The following is a 23,700-nucleotide window of genomic DNA, read 5'->3' on the forward strand; positions in this document are numbered from 1 at the left end:
TTCATTTCTATTATTTTTCTTATTTTATTTTTTTATATTTTTTCCGTAGAAAAAAAATTGTAAAAATCGCAAATTTGCAAAAAATTGCATATTATATATATATGTGCTAATTGTTGTACACTAATTTATATTTGCAAGCTTATATAAATTAGTCAAATAATTTTTGTATTTATATGGTATTATATGATTATACATATATATATAGATATATGTGCCCTTGAGTAAACACTAATGTACCATGCCTTATTTATAATAAAATATGTTTTATAAATCTAAAGGGATGGTATTATATATCTTCTAAATTCGTTTTATTTGATTTGGTCCATATACACCATGATGTAATTATTCGGCCAATGTTTATTAAGTCTATGTATACATTCATTTATTTATTTATTATATTTTTTTTGGCACATTTATATATTTACTTTGTTTTTAAAGAGCGATAAAATAATATGCTTTGTATATATATATGAAGTGATATACCAAACACACACGTATATAGTTCTATAGGGGCATTAGTAATTATACCCAAAACAGACATATACTGGCATGCTTATAAATAATAATTCAACTCACATTGAGTTTTCTTATTTCCGTTTTGGAATTTAATTAATTATTTTTAATTATTTTTTAATTTTCTTTTTTTTTCTTTTTTCTTATTTTATTTCATTTGTTGTAATAATGCACGTAAGCACAGGTGGAAACGATATAACAGTGACTATAAATGATTACATTAACAAAGAATCAACGTCTTATCAGATTACAGATATAAATAACAATATAAAAATAAATGATATTATTAATAAAATTAAAAAATTAAAAAATTATAATTATAGTAATTCGTCCTTAGTGTTATATTTTGCAAAAGTGGAATGCAAGTTGGATGAAAAGTTGTCAACATATAATAAATCGAATAGAAAAACAATTAAATTAGAATTATATATATCATCACTAATAACTATAAATGTTAGAACATTACAGTCATGTGGGTCTGGTACAACCCGATGTATACCGTTATGGTCTTTTTGTTGTAGACAAAGCATCAAAATCCGGATTGTTGATACTTCAGATGTTCGATCATTAAAGCAGCGAATTTACAGTGCCACAGACGACGACATTTCGTAAGTTCAAAAAATTAAAAACTGAAACAATATAAAATATTTGTGTTTATTCGATTACATCCACTTATATAAATATATATGTATATGTACATATGTGTGTATATCCACTTTGGTGTTGGATACAATTATTCAAAATGTTTTTTATTCGCCCCTTGTTTGTTTTTAGGATACCTGTCGATAATATTGTTTTACTTTATAAAGGAGCCCCATTAAATAACTTTTTGACCCTAAAAGAGTCGGAACTTGTAGACAACTGCTCCGTCGACTATTTTGTTCCAATTTGTTATATTTATAAGGAAAAAAAAAAAGAAACACCAGAAGAAGATAATGATGACGAAACTGAGCTTGGAATTTACAAAGATAAAAAATCTATGAAGAAAATCGAAAGTACCAAAATAGAAGAAAAGAACACAAAGGTTGAAGAAATAAAAAAGGCACCGACATCAACTGAAATAAGAAAAGCATCAACATCAACTGAAATAAAAAAAGCACCGACATCAACTGAAATAAAAAAGGCATCAACATCAATTGAAATAAAAAAAAACCCGACAGCAACTGAAATAAAAAAGGCATCAACATCAACTGAAATAAAAAAAACGCCAACAACTGAAGTAAAAAAAGCTTCACCAGCTGAAGAAATAAAGAAAGAAAGACTTCCAAGCAATAATACGAATACGGACAGGTCACGTAATAAAAATAGAAGAGGAAGAAAGCAACCTTAATATATTAAATAACAAAAATCGATAAAACACTGTGGTACTTTAAATTAGGAACAATTATAGAAATTAAAAAAATAAATAATAAAAAAAAAAAAAAAAAAAAAAAATATATTTGGATAGTGCTTATACACATTTATAACGAGAAAATATACTTATTATTTGATATATATTATTGCATGCATAAGTTTGATGAGTTAATACTTATTTACATAAGTATACATTAGTGGATATTTTTCTTAAGAATGTAAAAAAAAAGAAAAATTCCTATATATTCAGTTGTACATAAATGTTTTCCCCTATGGGTATTGCCTGTTGAATTTTTATCAATTTAACTATTTTAGATATTATATGTTTACTACGAAATTACAGGTTAGTTATTGTGTGTATATTTATTGTTTGCTGATATTATAATTGTTAGGTTATTGTTTTTTTTTATCTTCTTGTTTTTTTGTTTTTTTTTTTGATTATTTTTTTAATGTCCTATATTTTAACCATTTTTAAGAACAAAATGGCTTAATATATTCATTCCATATTATATATGTTCATTTTATTTATTTTGTTCTTGTGCTTATTCCACGCACACACAAAAATATATATATACATAATATTATGATTGTTTAAAAAAAGTTGTTAAAAATTATGAACAAGCAATAAATATATAAAAATTGTTAGCAAACTCAAAAAAATATATAATATAATTTATCTCCATTTAAAAACACCTTTAATTATAATTGTCCAAACAATATCTATAATAACTTCTACACATATTAAGTATATAACTATCCATTCTAACTTATATCCATGCTATAATAATGAAAAGGGGAAGCAGAAACATAAAAAATAATAAATAAATAAATATATATATATATATAAATAAATAAATGATATTAATGTGTGCAAAAAAAAAAACTAGCTAAAATGGTCATATATTTATGTTCACTAACCTGAATTGTTAATTCGTTTTGTAGCATATCATACAAATCCTTAATTATATCGAGTCTGTAAAAAATAACGGATTTGTAGATATCAACAGACTAAATATAGAATAAAACAATGAATGTAATTATTATGAGCAAATTTCTTAAGCTTAATTAAAAATAGTACTTGCGTTATTTCATTTTTTTTCAGCAAGTTATAAAACATTCGAATTACAAATTTCCATACTATTTCCATTTTTGATATTCATTTATATCATACTTATTTAAAGAATGATAATTCTTACCTGTGATTTAATATTTCTACTCTTTTTGATATATCTAAATATTTCCTAAAATGTTCATATGTTTCAGTAAAATCCTCATGGTCCCAAAATATTTCTGAACAGTACATAAAATATGAATATATTTTGTTCACAATATAGTATATACATGTAAATATTTGAAAAAATTAATTTATTGTTACCTGGTGTGTCTAACATATCACTATTCATATTTACATAAAATCTGTTTACGAATAATTCTCCAATTTTTTTACTTATGTCATTTTTCTTTAACTGAATTTGTCCTGTTCTAGCGATACACTCTAAAAAATTTAATGATGGGACGCACACAAATAAATAAGTAAGTAAATAAATAAATGAATAAAAACATTTGTCCACACGTTTTGTAAGTCTCATACTTGTATGTATATATATATATACAATATTTTGCGTGTTCATAAAGAATTTTGATTTAAAATATTACCTGGAATATTTTTTGTCTTATCTATTGTATCATCAACCACATTTTCAAAATACGACAATTTTACACTCTATAAAAATTAGAGAGAAAACATATTTATTAAAAATACAACTAATTTATTTAGTTCAAAGATATTATTATTTGGACCGATAATTTGTTCATACTTAATGATTGTGTTAGATTTTGTTATTTTACCTGTGCAAATGCATATGAATAACTTAACTTTTCAAATATATTTTTTGTATAAATATATATAATATCATTTTTTATTTTAAAGGAATTTCCATCTATATTTTTTTCATGTTTATAATTATCTCCATTATTGTGTATATTCATGATGTAAAACATGCTATCCATTTCATTGTTATTTTCTGCATATGCTTCACTTAAATATTTCCTCAAATTTGTAATTAATATCTTCGATTAGAAATAGAAATATAGAACATAATTATTAAGAAAATATAATATATACTTCTTCAAACATATATATATATATAAATATAAACATGAGTATACATTTTTTTACTATTCATTGTTAATTACCTCCTTTTCTTTTATGTTGAAATCCCAAAGAACAATACAACCAAAGCGAAACAAAAAAAATGTTTTTTTTTGTTCGAAAGCTGAACAAAATATTACTTCACTATATACTTTTTTTATTCTGAAAAGTTGGTATAATTTTTTTTTTTTTTTTTTAATGTGTACATATATATATGTATCGATATAAATTAGTCTACACATTTTTATGTTTGATTTTTCATTTTACTTGATAAAATCTTTGCTTATATTATGTTCTTTAAGGTCCTTTATAAATCGGGAAAAGTGCTATGTAATAATAAAATGAATTAAAAATATTTTTACTATATAAAATCGAAATAAATTAATTTGAAAATATTTTATAATTATATATATTTCAATATGTTAATATAAATATTACAAAATCTGTTCCTAGACAGCATGCTATTACAATTCCTGTTGGTTCCCCATCCTTCTAAAATGAAAACAAAGTATATTAATAAATATACTCAAAAAAAAAAAATATATATTTTTGTCTGTATTTTATTAGTAACACAAATATTTACCTTATTTTTTGTTATATCAAATTCGTTTTCTCTTTCACTGATTAATTCCAACTTCTACCAAAAAAAAAAAAAAAAAAAATAAACACAATTAACTATTTGGATAACTCCAAATTATGTACACATCGATTTTATTCTGTCCATTTTTCTTTTGTCATATTTGAAATATATTCCTTACAATGTCTATTAAATTGGAGTTGTTATCTAGAATGTTCTATAAACAAAAAGATAATACAAAAAAAAATATATAAATAATATAGGAAATAAAAAATATTTGGATAAAACTCATGTTCTGAATTGAATAGACATAAACAATGATATATTTACAAGTGTCTTATTTTACAAATTTTTGTTATTATTATTATTGTTACTAAGTTATGCTTGAATCTTCTATTTTCTTTTTGGAAATATTTTGAAGATAGAGTATTTTCCTAAAAAAAATATGAATGTTTTTATCCAAATAAAAAATTTTAATTAATAAGAAAGAAAACAACACAACTGTATGTGTCCATGTGTATGTATAATATTATTACACTTTTGGAAGATGGACATATTTTTTTATTTGTAACTAATTTCTGACTATCATTTTCTTCATCGTCTTTTTTTAATTGATCTTTAAAAAGCATATACATATTAACACAACATAATATACATTAAAATTGGTAAAAAAAAATACACTGTTATATGACAAATAAATGTGAATAAATGTGAATAAATGTGAATAAATGTGAATAAATGTGAATAAATGTAAATAAATGTAAATAAATATAAATAAATATATTTGTATAGTCATGTAGAATAAAGAACGAAATACCACTTAAAATATTTTATACTATTTAAATAATAATAAATGCGTATTGTAATTATTTTCTCATATATTCGACATATAAACATGTTAGTATGGACGTATATATCATATTTATTCCATTTAATTAAAATAGGTATTATATAAAGAAAAATATATATAATTTTTATGAAATATATAATTACATGTTATTGTATTTTTATTTATTTTATATTATTTTATATTATTTTTTTTAATTTTCTTTATTAAAATAAATATACATTAAAAAAAATAATGAATTTTGAGAATTTTTTATGACAAGTGCCATATACCATATATATATATAAAAACACATTTTTCAACAATTTATTTTGTAGAATATAATAAATAATTTCTTTAAAAAATAAAAGTGAAATCTTTCCGATTAAATAATAGTATGATTACTTAATTGCCCCGAAATTGTACCCTTTCTTTAATTTCACTTTTTTGTAATTTTTCAAAATAATTTTGCGTATAATTTCCAAAATGCAACATATTTTGTATCTTATCATTACTCCCTTTATTTTATTTATATTCATTTTTTATCTACATTTATTTTTTTTATCCCACATTATATATAAGACAACATCCATTAGAATCATCAATCTGTTTATTGTCCATCCCATTTTGTAATATATCTAAATGTTATTATCTATACCCATATAATACGATTCAGATTTTATTCGTACTAGGGATGATATCACATATTGGGAATGAACACGCACAATATGTATTGTCTAAATAAACAGTACATACATAGACTAAGGACACGAAAAAAATGTTATCATACACACTAACAATAATAATAGTAACAATAAAAACAACAATAATAATAGTAATAAAGATGTTGGCATGCATTTATTTACCTCACTCCACAAAACAAATAAAAAAAAAATAGAGGTAAAATAAATGAAGCCCTCGAAAAATACATCCTACCGTTATGGTGCACATATTTCACCATAACAGTATATAACAAATATATTAAATAATAAATATTAAATGAGAATAAAAAATAGCCACCTTATTGTGCTACAAATTTGTGCTCATTTCCTCCATGATTTTGACACATAAGAAACATTCCAACATAATTTTGTTCTGTATTTTTATATGTACTTGTATTTTTTGGGGGTTCATGTATTTTACTAACACAATATTTAACTCCTCCATTACAGGTAGATATATTAAATCCATTTATTAAATCTTTTATAAATGCAAAAGTAAAACCAAGAAAAATATCATCATATTCATTTTGGTATATATCTGAACAAGCACCTTGGACATTTGCAGTTACATCATCTTGCTCGATGTATATGAGTTGTAATGAATTTATACTTTGATAAAACGATGGGATACAAAATCCCCAAATTAAATAATCAGTATTATTTTTCATTTTCTCAATAATACACTTATTATCACCTATAGAACATGGTTTTATTTTTATTTTGTCTAAATCTTTATCCTGATCTAATTTTATTTTAAATGCTAGTCCTAATTTATTTCCATCTGAGCATTTTATATCTAATTCTTTTCCATCAGAGGATCTATTATCACTTTTTTTGTAAACCGTTTCAAATTTTATAAAATTATATTTGACACAATATATCCATCCAAAAGTTATAATTTCTGAATTTTTATTTATATAGGAACATGATGTGTCATAGTCCCCTTTATTATAGCATGGATGTATTTTTATCCTATTTTCTAGATTTTTCTTTACTTTTTTTTTGTTATTTGCTAATTCCACAGATTTATCAAATACAAATATAAATCCAGTACTTTTAGTATATCCATCGGGGCAAGATAAAATTAAAGACCCTTTCCCAGATCCTGTTACTTGTTTTCCATCGAGTAATATATCAGTTATATTCTGAGAATAATAATAATTTTCTTGATTCATACCAAATAAATTGTTATAATATAATAATGCATTATTATATGATTCTTTTTTTTCTATATGCATAAATGAGCTCAATGAAAATAAATCAAGATATATAGGTTCTATATTTGTATATATAGAATTTTTCCACTTTTCATAAGTTAGTTGTTTCCAGTCATCATTTAAATTATTTCCTCCTTTTATATCTAAATTTATTTTGTTTGAATTTGAATCCTCATATTTGTTCAATATATCATTTGCTTTTTTTTCTAAATCGTCATCATTTTTTTCGTCGTGCTCATCTTGCATGTAATTATCTTGGCTATCATTTCTATATGCATATTCCCCCTTTTCAATTTTTAGTATCTTTTGCAAAAGCAATCGATCTTTAAATACATCCAAATATCTATTATTTTCAATTGAATATTTATAATTATATATTTTTAATTCTTCAAATTTATGTATTGGTACTTCTAACGTGTTAATAGTTTTTCCACCAAAATGAGCTGATACAACAACATGTGTTCCATATTTTCTGAAAAAATCGATCCATGGCTTAATAAATTTTATACATTGCTCATTCTTGGAATTATACATATATACCAACTTGGAACAAGTTTTTTCAGTGATATTTTTAGATAAAATAGGTAAGCTTTCAGTGTCTAACAAAAAATCGGAATTTATATTTTTAGTAGATTCTCTTAAACTATAAGTTGCATAACTATGTAGGCATGTATTTTCTGCAACGATATATTTTCTCTTTTTTATTTCTAGATCTGTAAAATACCCTTTATATGGTATAGAGGCTGAAAAAGGATTAATATTTCTATCCAAATCATCTATGTTTATATTATTCAATGCTATATATGCAACATCATTTATATCTTCGATAAATTTAAAATATTCCTCTTTATGACAAACATTTTCATTAATATATTCTATATTATTTTTTGTGTCAAATATTATTTCTTTAAAACCTACATCTTCATTAAGCTCATTATTTGGTAATGGCCACCCAAACATAATATCATATCCCTTTCCTATGTATTTATTATATATTTCATTGTTGGATAGGAATTCTTCTTTGATTTCATCATTGTGATTATAACACATAACAAAACCAACCATAAAGAAACCCAAAATAAGTGCATGTCTTATTTTGGGAAATTTAATTTTTAAATTAATAACCATTTTAAAAACGTTATTGATACAATTTGTATTCAAAAAAGAAAATAAAAAAAAAAAAAATCACTAGGAATGTATAATTAAAATATTCCTATAAAGTATATAAAACTGTGATATTTTTTATTAAAATATTTTGTATTATTGAAAAAAAAATAAAATTATACAGTTAAAATTAGTTATGCATATTATTTTTATTTTTTTTAAATAAAAAAAAAGAGAAAAATTTGCACACATAAATTAAAGAAAAATCTTACATTTAGGTAACACACTGACTAAAATATAGCTAGTCATAAAAAATATTATGTCTTGTTAATAAAAAACAGATGTATTTCACACAACTAGACAAAAACTATTATGTCCTGTTAATAAAAAATTGACACATTTTATACAGCTAGCCAAATCAAAAGATAATAATTTGCTAAATATTAAATTAAATATTTAATATGAGGGTATTAAGCCAATGATTGTTTATTCTTTTTCAATATTTAAATAATTTTTTAGTTTTCACAGTTTTAACCCTCATTTTTTAGGAATATATAACCAAACACCTATGTATATATTATCCCCCCAAAAGTAAGTAATGTATAAATATATTATAACGTTGTTTTCCAAGATAATAAACTAAAAAAAATAAATGTAAAATAGTTAAATTGTCTTGATAAGAAATTTGGGGTGAATGTGCGCCCCTTGGTAATTGGTTTTCCATATTGTAGGTTGCAAATTGCATGAACAAATTACCACAAAAAATAAAAAACAAGCAACAGCATAAATAAAAAATAAGCAACATAAAAATAAGCAACATAAAAATAAGCAACAACATAAATAAAAAATAAGCAACAAAAATAAGCAACAAAAATAAGCAACATAAAAATAAGCAATGTAATAAACAAACGCGGAAATACGGCGATTACAACTATGCGACGTGAAAAATAAACGCACTAAGAGATTGGTTTGCCATTATCATGTTCTAAAAAAGTTAGGAAATATTTTTTTTTCTCATCCAAAGTCATTTTTCTCCATAAATAAAATGGGACTAAATGGACAGAAGAAAAGAACATATTAAAATATTCCAACTGTATTTGTGCCAATTTAGTCAAAGATATTTTTTCAATAAATTTTGGATCGTCAAATGAATTAAAATTGATTTTCAGCTCATCAGCTGGTGTGTAATAATAATTTTGTGGTGCGAATAAAATAGCTATTTTTTTTTGTGTTTTAATATTTTTTACATATATATAATCGGTATATAAGAAAATTGAATTCCTTTGACTATGTTTCTTATTAATAAATTTAAATTTATAATTATTGTGTTTTAAATTTTTTAACATTTCATACATTTCTTTAATTATTTGATAATGGTATATTATTTCTCTTTTTTTATGACAACTTGTAAATAAATCGGTATCTTCATTTTGAAATGGTCTTAATACATATGTAGATATAAGATATGGATTTGGGTTAATATATTTTTTAAAATCTAGAGAATATATTATAGGAAGAAGTTTTTTAATTAAAAATAAACAGTGGTTGTTTGTTTTAGTATAGCTAGCTATGATATTATTTTTGTTGAAAAATAAAAATTTTATATATTTAATGCAGAAATTGTAAAAATATATATATATATATTTATTTATATTTTTTTTCGTCAAATATTGATACATTAATTCAAAAAGAAATGTTATTATAATTGTTTCTAAAATATTTATGTAGTGTATTGTTTTATTTTTACATATCACATATTTATTGTTGTGCATAACTTTTATTTCATTAATATTATTTATAAGTCTTAAGAAAGCTATAAGTTCGTCCTTATTATATGAATAATTATTTTCATAATTTTCAGTGATTGATGGTTTGTCATGATATAATAAGTGATAATTCGTATTTTGTGTATCTTCAATTTTTCTGAACAATTCAGAATATATAAAATCAAAAAAACTTCTTATATTTAAATATAAATTATTTTTACAAAAATGATCATAATCCTTATGAATTAAAATAAAATAACTACAAATATGTGTTATGTCTTTTAATTTTTCTAAACTTAATTGTTCAAACTTATTATGCATCATAAATAAATAATCTAAACTTTTGTGAAATAAATCTGAAGAAATGAAACAAGTTAAATGAAAAATATCTAAAATATTTTTTAAATTAATTTCATTAATATATTTTTTTGTATTATCCTTATATATTGTATGAGATTTTTTATCATGAATAAAAGCTAGTTGTTTTATATTATGTTCATAATTTGGGGTAACAACTTTATTATGTGAAATAAAACTTGTTAATTTAATATTTAATAAATAAAAAATAGGGGTAGATATAAAATTTTGATAAATTGAAAATTTTAATAATATGATTAAATGGTTTATACTAAGAGATGATGAAAAATATAGAATTTGCTGATTAAAAAAAATTATAAAATATTTTGAAAAAATAATAAAATTATTTAAAAAAAATACTAATTTAACAAATTCGTTTGAAGTATAATTTTGTATAGTTCTTGGTAATGTTACTAATATTTTTGTTATTAATTTATTATTTTTATAATTAAAAAAAGACAAACTATTTAAACAATCTAATAATACACATATTTTATATTGACTTAAATTTTTTGTTATACATTCAGTTAATTTTTTAAATAAAAAACTATTAAATAAATTTATATTTTTTGCTGATATTAATATAGAGCTTATTTCACTAGGTTTAAAAATATCACATTTCAAAGTAATTATTTTATAAATATTTTTATATATACACACATTTTTATATCCATATTTTGATAAAATAAATAAATGTTTAGGAATTTCTTTAAAAAAAATATCTGAAACATTCGTTAGTTCCTTTTTCCACTTTTCTTTTTCTTCACAAATTATTTCATCATTATCATAAATATGGTCAAAATTAACTGAAATTTTTTTTTCTTGTAAAATCTTTGAAATTAAATAGGTTCCAAAATGTTTATAAAAAAATGCTATAGTATTAAAAATATATTCATTATATAAATTATTTTTAGCTAAAAAATATGCTATAATAAAAAAATCAGTAAATGAAAAATTGTCAAGATTTTTATTAATAAAATTTTGAACAAATTGTATAAAATTATTTGTTATTAATAATGGAATATTTAAAATGTCTAATAAAAAAACAAATTCATTAATATTTATATTTTTAATAAATTCCTCATTTGTAGATATTTTATTTGATATATATAATATTATAAATGGGTTTAAAAAATTTTTCTCTTTAAAAGTGTGTAATATATATATTAGCTCATTAATTTTATATTCATTTATTTTATGAATTATTGTAAACATTAAGACTTTTAAAATATAATATTTGGCTTTATTATTATTTAATATATAACTATTTAAATATTTTAATATATCTTTTTTATTTTGAATTAAAATTACATTTTTTATATTTTTATAATTTAATAAGTCTTCATAAGTTGCCTCATCAATCTGTATATTTAATTTATACATAGTATTTTTTTTTATATTTTCCAAATAAATTAATTTTTTTTCCTTAGACGATATATATGTTTTATTATAACAAGTTTGTTGTAAATTATTATTCTTCTCCTTTTCAATAATATCAATACAATTTATATTTTTCTCCTCATTTTTGTCATTTTCTTTTTCTTTTTGCTCTAAACCCTTTTCATAGTTTGAAAAATAATTCTTGTATATTTTTCCATGTATATAAAATTTTATTTTTAAATCAAAAAAATAGTTAAAAACTTTTATTGCTCTTTCTCTCTTCACAAGGTTTATCATTATTCATATATCAATGGAGAAGACTAAACAAAATGTTTCTCTATACAAAATGTTTCTCTATACAAAGTATTTCTCTATACAAAGTATTTCTCTATACAAAGTATTTCTCTATATAAAATATTTCCCTATTTTGATAATATTTCCCTACTTTGATAATATTTCTCTGTTTTGTTGATATTTCCATCATGGCCTCTCTTAATCACAATTTAAACATAATGTATATAAAAAAATGTTATTATCATATACATACATATGTGTGTTCACATTTATATTAACATATATTCTTCACCTAAATATAGCCAATATTTCAACATACAAATTTATAGAATTTTCTACAAATTTCATGTTATTTGAAAAATATTGATTCCATTGAATTTCCACTTCCCCACATCCTTTCTAATAAACTGAATCCACAAAATAAAATTTTATAAAAATAAATTATTGTTAACAATATAAATAATTGTTACTATTATAATTATTATATTCATTTATTGTAAAAAAATTTCAAACAAATATTTTGCACTTTTTATTTTTCATCAAATGAATCGAAATATTTTTATAACTTCTCATATTCACAATACATAATTAATCCATATATACATATGCATATATATATATAATGTACATTTTTTTTTACAAAATTAGAGAACATACCATATAAAGAAACATATTTATAATTAAAAAATTGTATAACCACAAAATAATGAAATATTATTTTCGAAATATTCATCTTGAAATAAAAAATTCAAATCAATTTTTTATCCACAGAATCTTTCAATACCCACAAATTTATATACATCCATTTTTTCACTATAAACGGTCGCTCCAATTAAGGGGAAATTTCACTATAAACGGCCGCTCCAATTAAGGGGAAATTTCACTATAAACGGCCGCTCCAATTAAGGGGAAATTTCACCATAAACGGCCGCTACCAATTAAGGGGAGACATTATTTAGATTTATTCAATACCTTTAAAACGTGATTATAATTTATAAAATATATTGTGTGTTTCGTCAGTTTTATATACAAATGTAATAACAAAGATAAAACAATAAAAATTGTATGCATTAAATTTATAACATTCTATCTTTAATAAATGGAAACATAAAATAAAGATAAACACAATTCGACATAAAATATATACACCACTTTTTCAACGGTGTAAAATAATAGGATTCCATAAATATGCCCTCTTCTAAGTACCACCACCTAAGCAGTGCCGCCCTTTTTTTCTGATATATTTCATTTCTTACAAAGCAAGATATAAGCCCAACTCAATATGACATTAAATAGACGAACATACAATATATATAATAGGAATATGCATTTCTTGAATATTTGGTTGTTGAACTCGAATATTTAGATCACATTCTGAACTGCCTACTTCACATAATAGATAATGTGATAAACTCGAAGAAATATAATCGATTGCAAATCCAAATATTATAAATTTTCCAGGTGTACATTTTAAACTAATTAAAATATCTTTGTCTATATGCATCTTTTGACTCAAAGCTTTAGATTCTAACGTATTTATGAATAACTGTTTACTAATAGGAAGGCAATTAACCCAAAAAAAATTTTGAAAACTTTCATTTATATTTTTTTGTTTTGATTGACAAGAATTTACACCACTTACACATGGCTCTATTATCATATTTGAACTTATACTATTTTGTATTGTTAATATAAATCCAAAACCTATTTTCATATTTGATGGACAAATAATTTGCTCATTCTCATGAGTTGCTTTTTTTTTAATCTGATATATTTCATTTAAATTATGTTTCCCACATAATATCCAACCAAATTCAAAACTTTTATCTGATTCTATATTTATTCCACTAGAACATTCATCACTTGATGAACATACATGCATTACTATACTGTCATTATATAACTTTTTTTTATTTGTTATAATAAAACCACTAATAATTTTTTCATCATTTTCACATTTAAGAGATATATTTAAATTCATATTTTTATCTATATATTGATGCCATTTTTTAATACTCATTTTATATAAATCTGATTCGGTTTTATTTATTTCAAAAGGGTATTTATTATAATCAAAATAAGTAATGCTAGAATAATATTCTAAAGCTTTATAATAAGCAACTTTTCCATCATCTGTTTTTATAAAATCAGAAAAAGGTCTTAAAATTAATTTAATTGGTTTTGCATATTTTCCATTTATAGTTCTTTCCCATTCTTCTTCAATACCATTTGTCATGAGAACTTTTCCTTCACCATCTTTGTATTCTTTAATATCTATTCCACCATCATATATCGTATTTTTTTCTTTTATATAAGTTAACATATTATCATTATTCTGGTTTTTATTTGTGGAACTCTGTTTCTTCGATATTATTGATCCAAAATAAAAACTTCCAAGCTTATTTCCACTTGTAAACGGGTTCAATCGTTTTTTATATATTTGAACTTGCTCAGAATCATTTATATTATTATAATAATCAGAATATAAAATGTTTATAATCTTCCCTCCATAATATACTTCAGATACTAAATGAGTTCCATATAAATTAAAAAAAGTAATCCATGGGGTTATTGTTCTTAAACAATTTTTATCATATTTATTTTTTTTATAAGAATGTACACCACATTTATATTTATTTATATTTATATTATTATAATTTTTTTCCAAATCATTCAACATACTTATAAAAAACGGGTCTAATTTGCTATTGTCAACATTTTTTAAAGCAACGAAATATTTAGAACATATCTTTTTATCTATAATTATAGAATACCCCTTTTCAATTCGTTCAACTAACATCCTATAATAATTTGAAGAATTAAAAGGATGAATTTTATATAATGATGGAAACTTATAACTCTTATATTCATCATCTATATCTTTTAATTTTTTAATTATTTTTCCTTTTTTATTATAAATGCATTTGATATTTTCTTTTTGTTTAGCTATAAAAAATATGTCATTATCATGTTCGGTACTAGTTTTATATTTTTCTTTACTCTCTTTAATTCCATTTTGATATTTACTTCCTTCTTGATTTGCTTTATCTTGCCTATTTTTATTATCTTCATATTTTTGATCTTTTTCATTTTGCCAAAGTTTTTCCTTCAAAATATATCTTTTATATCCTAAATCGACAGTAAATAGTGGATCCCCCATTGGATTCCCTTTTATTATATCATAAGACATTCCTAAATAATTTACTAAATATTTAATATCTGATATATCAACATCATTATTATAGGAACGTTGATCATATATACCATGTGACTTCAAAATACAGTACACTGCTATATGGGTTGTCACCACTGCAAATGCCAACCAAATGCACCTATTTATCCCCATTTTCTAAATAACCATTCATAAATAAAATATGTATATTATAGAATGTCTTATATATATATGTATATATACAGATTTATGTGTGCTGAAATGCCGTATGCAGATATAGTCACAAATATAGGCTACTATTGCTTGCACACAAAATAAAAATGCTGGTGTGCATTAATACACTTAAATTTGGGGGCGAAAAAAATAAAAAATACCAAATATAGAACGTGGTTAAAATAAATAAAACTTATTGGTGTAAATATCCTGATAACATGGAAATAAATGTTTTTTATTTCGTCAAATTAAATATTTATTGTAAGTAAATTTTTTTAATTATCAAAAAGATAAAATTACAAATATTATAGAATGAAAACAATGAAATTTTTTATAAGTAAAATTATGAAATGTACTAGAAAAATTAAACAAAAATATATTAAAATAAAAAATATACACACAAACATATATTTATGCATAACCAAGGGTAAATATGTAATTAAAAACAGTATGAAAATATTATATTTAATTAAAAGAATACTTAAAGATATTTATATAATTGATGTTGTCTATGCATATTCAATCTTATATTTATAATACGTATTTATCAAAAAAAAATATATGTACTTATATATTTGTTTATTTGTGAAAAAAAAAATTTTAAACAAAATTAACAACTTTTTTTTTTTTTTAAGATAGCCAATGTTTAAAATACTCCTAAAGATTAATAGAGAAAAAAAAAAAATAGCTAAAATATCGACATTTTTATCACATATTTATTTCGTGTTCATAAAATTATTAACAATTCAGGAAGATGAGAAGAAAAACGAATTAAATATATTCCTTGTTAATATATTATTTGTAAGACACTCAAGTCGCTAATTTATTTTTGTGAAATATTATAAAGTTGCCTTTGAATTGAATATATTTTTTTAATTATTCTAAATTTGGATATATATAAAAGCTGGTATTCCATTTTAACTGAAACAATGTCTTCTGAAAAATTAATTTCATGTGTATTATTTAGATAGTTCCTAATTCAAGGAATTGTTATTTACGTTCGACATTGAATATATTACTAAAAAAAAATAAGAAGGTATATATATATATGAGTATAGCTACATCCATCAGAATTTAAATATATATAATAATTAATTCCATGAAAAAAAAAAAAATAGTATAAATATAAAATCACTAAATAGTAGATTATAAATAATAAAAAAAAAACATACCTTTATCCTGATCTGTGATTTTAAAAATAGCAAAGTTAATACGTGGTCCGATTTCTACCAAATTATGTTCATTGTCTTTATCCTCATTAGTATTATTATCATTAGTAAGTTTATCCGAAATATATTTATATACATTGATATTTTTATTTGAATCTTTAATTTTATAAGCTTCTTCTATAATTTTTTCAAATTTACTACCTTTAAAATTTGTTGCATATTGTCTAAAATTTATAGTATTGTCATTAGGATTGTAGCAATATAATAAAATTCTTCGTGGCTTGTGTGTAAAATCATTAGTTAAACTTACACTTGGATATAAATTTTTTAAAATATTTTGTACAATAATTAAATAATTTGTCATTTCTGGATTTTGGCTATTATTAAAATTTTTTAAAATAAGTAAAGGTCTTAATTTTTTATAATCAAAACTTAAATTTTTTGAATAAACTGATTTAACTATACTTGATGTTGTATAATTTTGAATTATAAATGTTAATGCTAATTTTGTATAATTACTTGTAATTTTATAAAATAATTTAAGATTTTGTATATAAGTAGAAATTGTAAATTTATAACTCAATTCTTTTAATTTATTATTTAATTCATTTACATTTTTTAATTTATTAATATAAAATACTATACAATAAGGATTAAACATTTCTGTTATTTCTCGACAAAGAGTTTTGATTTCTGTAGTCATTCCTTTTTTTTTAATTAATATTACGTTTGTTTTTTTTATAGCTTCCTTTTCAAGTTCGTCTGCATTTTTATTTTTATTTATCTTTTTATTTATCTTTTTATTTTTATTATCAGTGCTTTTTAATCTTTTGTTTATCTTGCTTTTTTTCTTCGTCGCCATTTTATCACAAAAATTTAACAAAATTATATCATAACTTCCTTCAGTTAAAGCTATATAATTATATATTATGTGTATGCATATGTATGCATAATATATATATATATTTGTGTTGTATGTATGTAAATATTATGTGAATAAAAATAACTTGGGATTTATTTTTGTATGTTTCTTTTTTGTCACATGATTTATAACAATTTTCTTATATCCAATTCTAGACATATGGTCATAATATCGAGGGAATATATCACAGAGAGTCTCTTAGCATAGTCCAAATAAATATCGCAGTTAATTTTTACTTTGTTATGTTTTTCTGATAACAGCAATAATAGCAGCAGCAATAATAATATTCCTTTATAAGCTCATTCGATTAAAATGAATTAAATTTTTTTAAAAAGGTGACTTTAAAATTAAAACGTAACAACTCACTGTTTTTTGTTCATAAAAAAAATATAAAAATTAAATTTCGAGGTAAAGGCACAAAATAAAAATGATAAATAACGAAGATATAATAAAATGATGGGAAATTGATAAAACATGTTTTTTTTTATATTTTACAAGTTACATTTAAGTAATTTTAAATATATATAATAAAAAAACAAAAATATATAATAATATATGCAATACGATATGGGCAAAAAAATATAAAGTAATCTACAAGTTCACAGTATTTTATATAAGCAGCTTAATAATATTAATAATTATAAATATCCCGAAGAAAAAAATATTTACAATAAACTTTATATGGTTAAAATGTTATATATAAAATAAAATAATTTTTTTAATTTTTTTTTTCCAAATTTAAAAATATTAAGAAAGGAAAAAATGAATAATCCCCAAAAGTCAAAAAATAAACAAATTTAATAAGAGAAAATGCATTTATGCAAATATATATGATGCACAAAAATGTTTATGTGTTGGTATACAGATCACTATATATAATTAATTAAGAATTAATAGACAATTTGGCTAACTGATGAAGGAATATTGCAGCATATATCAATGATATAAATTCTGACATTGTTTTATTTGTTCTTTCCTTTTTCTTAATTCAATATAAAAGGGAAGAAATTCGGCATAAAAAATAAACAAAATAAATAAATATATATATATATATATATATATATATATAAATAGAGGTTGCAAAGGTGAAAGAGTAGTACCCCATCACATATCCCCATTTTCTAAAACCTGATCAAACACGGTTATAAAACAAAGCGAGTTTTGAATAAAGGCCTTAAAATGATATTAGAGATAATACCATTATATAGTTACAATTTTTATAGCACTTTGTTAATAATAAAAAATATATTTTATTCGGACGAGAAACATGAAGGTGATAATGGCGGAAATATCTCAATTGGGGATGAGGGAAGGAATATAATTGAAACGGACAAAATAAAAAATAACAACTTTTTAAATGATGAATATAATAATAGTGAAAAAGAAAATAAATACACCAAATCATATAATTACAATTATATAAATAACAAAAACAATTTTTATGCTGATAAAAAAAACGAAAATATATATATTCTGATAAATTGTGGATGGGATGATAACTTTTGTCTTGATGATATTAAAAATATTATAAAGTAAGTAGAATTTATTCTTAAAATATTTGAAAATGTGTATATATTATTGCATGGTCAGGTAAATATATAAAATTTTTCACATTTTTACATGTATGTTCATAAATTTTATTGTAATTTTTTTTTTTTTTTGCAGAGTTTGTGAATATGTAGATATAGTATTTATAACAAATCATGGATTAAACTACGTTGGATGTCTCCCAATTATATATCAAGAATTTTCAAAGTTGAATAAAAAAGTTCCTATAATATGTCATGAATACACAAAATCATATAGTAGATATATTTTGTTAAGTTATATAAAATGTATATATAACTGTGAAATTTTAAAAATATTTAGTGAAAAGGAATATATTAATTTAATAAATGATATATATCAAAATATTTCTGAATTAGAATATAAAGAATATTATACTTATAAAAAAAATATATTATATGAAAAAGAATCAAAAAAAAAAAACAGTATTTTTATATTACCAATTTATTTTATTAATAATGGTAACAACATAGGATCATCAGGAATTGTTATTAAACTGTTTAATTATAAAATTTTATATTCCATAAATAGTAATATAGTTGATTATTCTTTTATTGAAAAGTCTGACATTATAAATCAATCAAATATTTTTACTTTTATTGGAAATTTTATGTATACAAATAAAAATTATAATAAAATGATAGAAATACGAAATATAATAAATATAGTTAATCTAACTATGAACAATTTGGGTTGTGTCTTTTTTCCTATAGATATTGACAGTAATCTGAAAAAAAAAAAAAAAATAATTTTCTGAGAAAAATTGTATTAACTTTTTTCTACTTTTCTTATTTACTTCCTCAATATATTATATATATTTTTTTTTTTCAAATTTAAACATTTTAGACATTTTTTTTGATCTCCTTTTTCACATAAACGCATTGATCGAGTTAAATTCGCAGCGATATGTCATCCTGTTTCTATGCCCATATGCGTAAGAAAAAAAATAAAAACCCATGCCGTTTCGTCGTTTCGTCGTTTTTCCGTTTTATTTGGCTCATCCTTCTTATTTATTTTGTTCCCTTTTCTTATGCAGAGAAAACTTAGTCCGACTTTTGTGTACCTCCATGTCATATATGAATAAGCATATAAAAAATAATTTTCACAAAAATCGGGTAAACTTATTCAAAATAAAAAACTTAATATGCTTAAAAGATTATAATGATTTTAAAAAATATGAAGACGGGTATTATATTCTATTTTCATTTCCTTCCAATATAAACAACGACACATCGAAAAGAATTTTGTCATCTTTCCTTACAAATAAAAAGAATGTTTTAATTTTGACAAAAAAAAATAAAAAAAATAAAAAAAATAAAAACAATAGCATTTGCTCTGATATATGCGACCATTATTATAGAAACAAAAAAAGCGAAAAAAACGAAAAAAGCGAAAAAAGCGAAAAAAACGAAAAAAACAACTTTAACTTTTCTTACACAAAAAATGTAAAAGTAGATGATGATGCTTTATATGAAATTTATTTAAAAGAAAAAAATAATATTGAAAATTATATTTTGAAAAATATAAATGAAACCAAAAAAAAAAAAAAAAAAAAAAAAGAAATCCAAGATAATAATGGGCAAGAAAAAAAACATAAAAAACAAAATAAAAATTTGATATTTGAGTCAAATGAAGAAATGATATTCATAAAAAAAAAAACAAAAAAACAAAAAAATAAAAAAAAACAAACACATACTATAACTCAAACGGGAAACAATTATCTTGATAATATCCAAAAAGATAAATCAAGCAATATGTTTCTAAAAAAAGAAAATCTTAAGGAAGAAAGCTTTTTCGAATTTTTTAAAAAAAAAAAAAAAAAAGACAAACAAAAAAATGTGAATACTGACCCCTCTGAAAGTAGCGCAAGCACCGAACCGGAAGAAGAAGAAGAAGAAGAAGAAGAAGAAGAAAATGAAGAAGATGAAAATGAAGAAGATGAAGATGATGATGAAGATGGTGATGATGATGAAGATGACGATGAAGATGGTGATGATGATGAAGATGATGATGATGATGATGATGAAGAAGAAGATGAAGAAGATGCTGGTAATGATGATGATGAAAAATTTGGAGAAAATTTTGATTCCTATAAACAAGCTAAAAGCGAAATTCGAATTAAAAGAGAATTAAATAGCGATGAAGATAAATATCTGAACAAAGGACATAAATTTTTGTCAAATAAAATAAAAGTTGAAAAAATAAAAGCTGAAAAAATAAAAGCTGAAAAAATAAAAGCTGAAAAAATAAAAGTTGAAAAAAGTGATTCTGATATAAGTAATAGTTCTCAAAAAGATGATGAACAAAACTGGGAAAATAAATTTATAAAATATAATAATGAAAAAAAAAAACCCAAAAAATTATATACAAATTTAGTAGGACATAATCAATATAGTGGCATGAGTGGCATGAGTGACATGAGTAACACCTCAATAATATCCAAAAAAAATTCATGGAAAAATAAATTACTAAAATATTTTAAAACTATTCCTACAATCTCAAAAGAAGAAACAGTTTCTATCCAAATAAATTGTAAAATAAAAATATTTGATATTGAATATATTATTAACCAAAATACAATAAAAACAATTTTATTTTATCTGAATCCAAAACATTTTGTTTTATTACCATCTTGTGATTCATATAGTTCATTTAATTTTGAAATGTTATTTTATTCTTCTATAAAAAATTTAACAAAAATACATACATTTTATTATCCTAGTTATACAGATACTATAAAAGAAAATATCAAAAATTTATTATATGAACGTTATTTTTTTAGAAATGCATTATCAATAGATTCTGTTAAAATACCTCTAAATTTACCATATGAAAATGTTTATATAAAAAATATTTATACTCTTATTAATTCTATGATTCCAGAAACTAATAACATTAACGTATTCAAAGCCAAAGTTTCTATCACCCCTTCTAACCAGAGGGACCCTAATCTCCCCCCCAACCAGTAAGCCCCAAAACAAAAAAATAAACCCTGAACCCTGACGAGGCAATTCATATTGTGATTTTTTCCACCTTTCCACTTACAGGCGAAGCAAGCGATTTATAAATGAGCATAGCACCTTTTGGAACGAATATAAAGGATCTGAATACACATTGTCTGTGATTGAAGAAAATGAAGATATAGAAAAAGTTGGAATATTTTCAAAATCGATTCAAAATAAAAGAGATGATAATAAAATTGAAGAAGAAAAAAATAAGGAAAATTCAGACGAAAATGATGAAAAAATAAAAAAAGATCAAAATACAAAATTTTTTAATTATTATATTAATGATGATGAAATTGAAAACAAAAGTGATGGAAGTAGTGATGATACTTCTAGTCTATCTTCACAAAATGAAGAAGATTTATATATACAAAATAAAATAAATGATGAAAAAAAATTAAAAGGAGATATATATATTGGGGATGTTAGTATAAAAAATTTATTAACAAATATAAATAAATTCCCTAACATTGGTCTCAATTTTGTCAATGAAAATCAAATCATACTTAATGGAAAAGCTAGTATAAAAAAAGAAAATATTATAACTCTAAATCAAAATGAAGAAACACATCTCTCAACAAATAGTAACAATACTGTTTGGAGAATTGAAAGCTCCCTAGACCCCTCCTTTTATTTTATAAGGAATGCTTTGAAAGACTTGCATAACAACATGTCTATATAGCCACCTCCCGCTCTTTCACCATTCTGCCATTCTTTCATTTTTTCATTTTTTTTAATTTTTCATTTTTTTTCATTTTTTCATTTTTTTAATTTTCCATTTTAACGCACTTGCCTCAAATAAAAACTCCCCCTTTTTTTGTAACTTTAGCAAATGAAAACTTGTACACATTTCAGAGCTAGTGCATCAAAAGTGATATGCTGCTCGCCAATGTTAATTAAATCATGTTATTTTGAGTGTAGTTAAAAAGGGCACACCTCACATATTAGCATGTGATTGCCAGCATGACTGGAAAGCTAAACCGATACCAAGTGCTAACACGCTTTCACATTTAATGATATTACATCTGATGATATTACATCTGATGATATTACATCTGATGATATTACATCTAATGATATTACGTATGATTAAAGTAGTGATATTACGTATGCTTAAAGTAGTGATATTACGTATGATTAAAGTAGTGGTGATGTACAAGTTTGTTTTAGGGTCTAGAGAGCATAATAACTCGACCCCCTTTGATGTTATTCCTTTTTTTCATGCATACAACAAAAAGGAAGTACACAAATTTATATATTCGACACAAATTTATATATTTCGACACAAAAAATATATATTTTGTTCGAGAAAATATGTTCGTGGCGTTCCACATTTTAAAATTAACAGTACATATATAAAAATACTATTCACAAAAGAAGAACTACAGAACA

The 23,700-nt window shown here is 22.2% G+C and overlaps 7 protein-coding genes across 7 annotated transcripts; 2 read left to right on the plus strand and 5 right to left on the minus strand.

The window, feature by feature from the left end:
• Window positions 1-681: 681 nt before the first annotated feature.
• PY17X_0711400 (conserved protein, unknown function) lies at window positions 682-1,843 on the plus strand (the record flags this gene model as incomplete). The annotated part of the gene is made up of 2 exons (XM_725946.1): window positions 682-1,121; window positions 1,288-1,843. The coding sequence occupies 2 exons, from the start codon at window positions 682-684 to the stop codon at window positions 1,841-1,843; spliced, it is 996 nt and encodes a 331-aa protein (XP_731039.1).
• A 696-nt stretch (window positions 1,844-2,539) lies between these two features.
• Window positions 2,540-5,230, minus strand: PY17X_0711500 (conserved protein, unknown function; the record flags this gene model as incomplete). The annotated part of the gene is made up of 13 exons (XM_022955523.1): window positions 2,540-2,644; window positions 2,785-2,839; window positions 3,063-3,156; window positions 3,242-3,361; window positions 3,523-3,589; window positions 3,715-3,936; window positions 4,063-4,180; window positions 4,286-4,344; window positions 4,457-4,507; window positions 4,602-4,655; window positions 4,777-4,812; window positions 4,970-5,029; window positions 5,132-5,230. The coding sequence occupies 13 exons, from the start codon at window positions 5,228-5,230 to the stop codon at window positions 2,540-2,542; spliced, it is 1,140 nt and encodes a 379-aa protein (XP_022811792.1).
• A 1,212-nt stretch (window positions 5,231-6,442) lies between these two features.
• Window positions 6,443-8,488, minus strand: PY17X_0711600 (perforin-like protein 4; the record flags this gene model as incomplete). The annotated part of the gene is made up of 1 exon (XM_725948.2): window positions 6,443-8,488. One exon carries the CDS (start codon window positions 8,486-8,488, stop codon window positions 6,443-6,445), a length of 2,046 nt encoding a protein of 681 aa, XP_731041.2.
• Window positions 8,489-9,420: 932 nt separating this feature from the next.
• On the minus strand, window positions 9,421-12,264 carry PY17X_0711700 (conserved Plasmodium protein, unknown function; the record flags this gene model as incomplete). Its single annotated transcript, XM_022955525.1, has 1 exon — window positions 9,421-12,264. One exon carries the CDS (start codon window positions 12,262-12,264, stop codon window positions 9,421-9,423), a length of 2,844 nt encoding a protein of 947 aa, XP_022811793.1.
• Window positions 12,265-13,549: 1,285 nt separating this feature from the next.
• On the minus strand, window positions 13,550-15,607 carry PY17X_0711800 (perforin-like protein 5; the record flags this gene model as incomplete). Its single annotated transcript, XM_719073.1, has 1 exon — window positions 13,550-15,607. The coding sequence occupies one exon, from the start codon at window positions 15,605-15,607 to the stop codon at window positions 13,550-13,552; it is 2,058 nt and encodes a 685-aa protein (XP_724166.1).
• Window positions 15,608-16,620: 1,013 nt separating this feature from the next.
• PY17X_0711900 (BRIX domain, putative) lies at window positions 16,621-17,677 on the minus strand (the record flags this gene model as incomplete). The annotated part of the gene is made up of 2 exons (XM_022955526.1): window positions 16,621-16,664; window positions 16,819-17,677. 2 exons carry the CDS (start codon window positions 17,675-17,677, stop codon window positions 16,621-16,623), a joined length of 903 nt encoding a protein of 300 aa, XP_022811794.1.
• Window positions 17,678-18,916: 1,239 nt separating this feature from the next.
• On the plus strand, window positions 18,917-22,990 carry PY17X_0712000 (conserved Plasmodium protein, unknown function; the record flags this gene model as incomplete). The annotated part of the gene is made up of 5 exons (XM_022955527.1): window positions 18,917-19,269; window positions 19,403-20,025; window positions 20,150-20,237; window positions 20,340-22,268; window positions 22,351-22,990. 5 exons carry the CDS (start codon window positions 18,917-18,919, stop codon window positions 22,988-22,990), a joined length of 3,633 nt encoding a protein of 1,210 aa, XP_022811795.1.
• Between the last annotated feature and the right edge of the window lie 710 nt (window positions 22,991-23,700).

Source organism: Plasmodium yoelii, assembly GCF_900002385.2.
Source record: "Plasmodium yoelii strain 17X genome assembly, chromosome: 7".
Lineage (NCBI taxonomy): Eukaryota > Apicomplexa > Aconoidasida > Haemosporida > Plasmodiidae > Plasmodium > Plasmodium yoelii.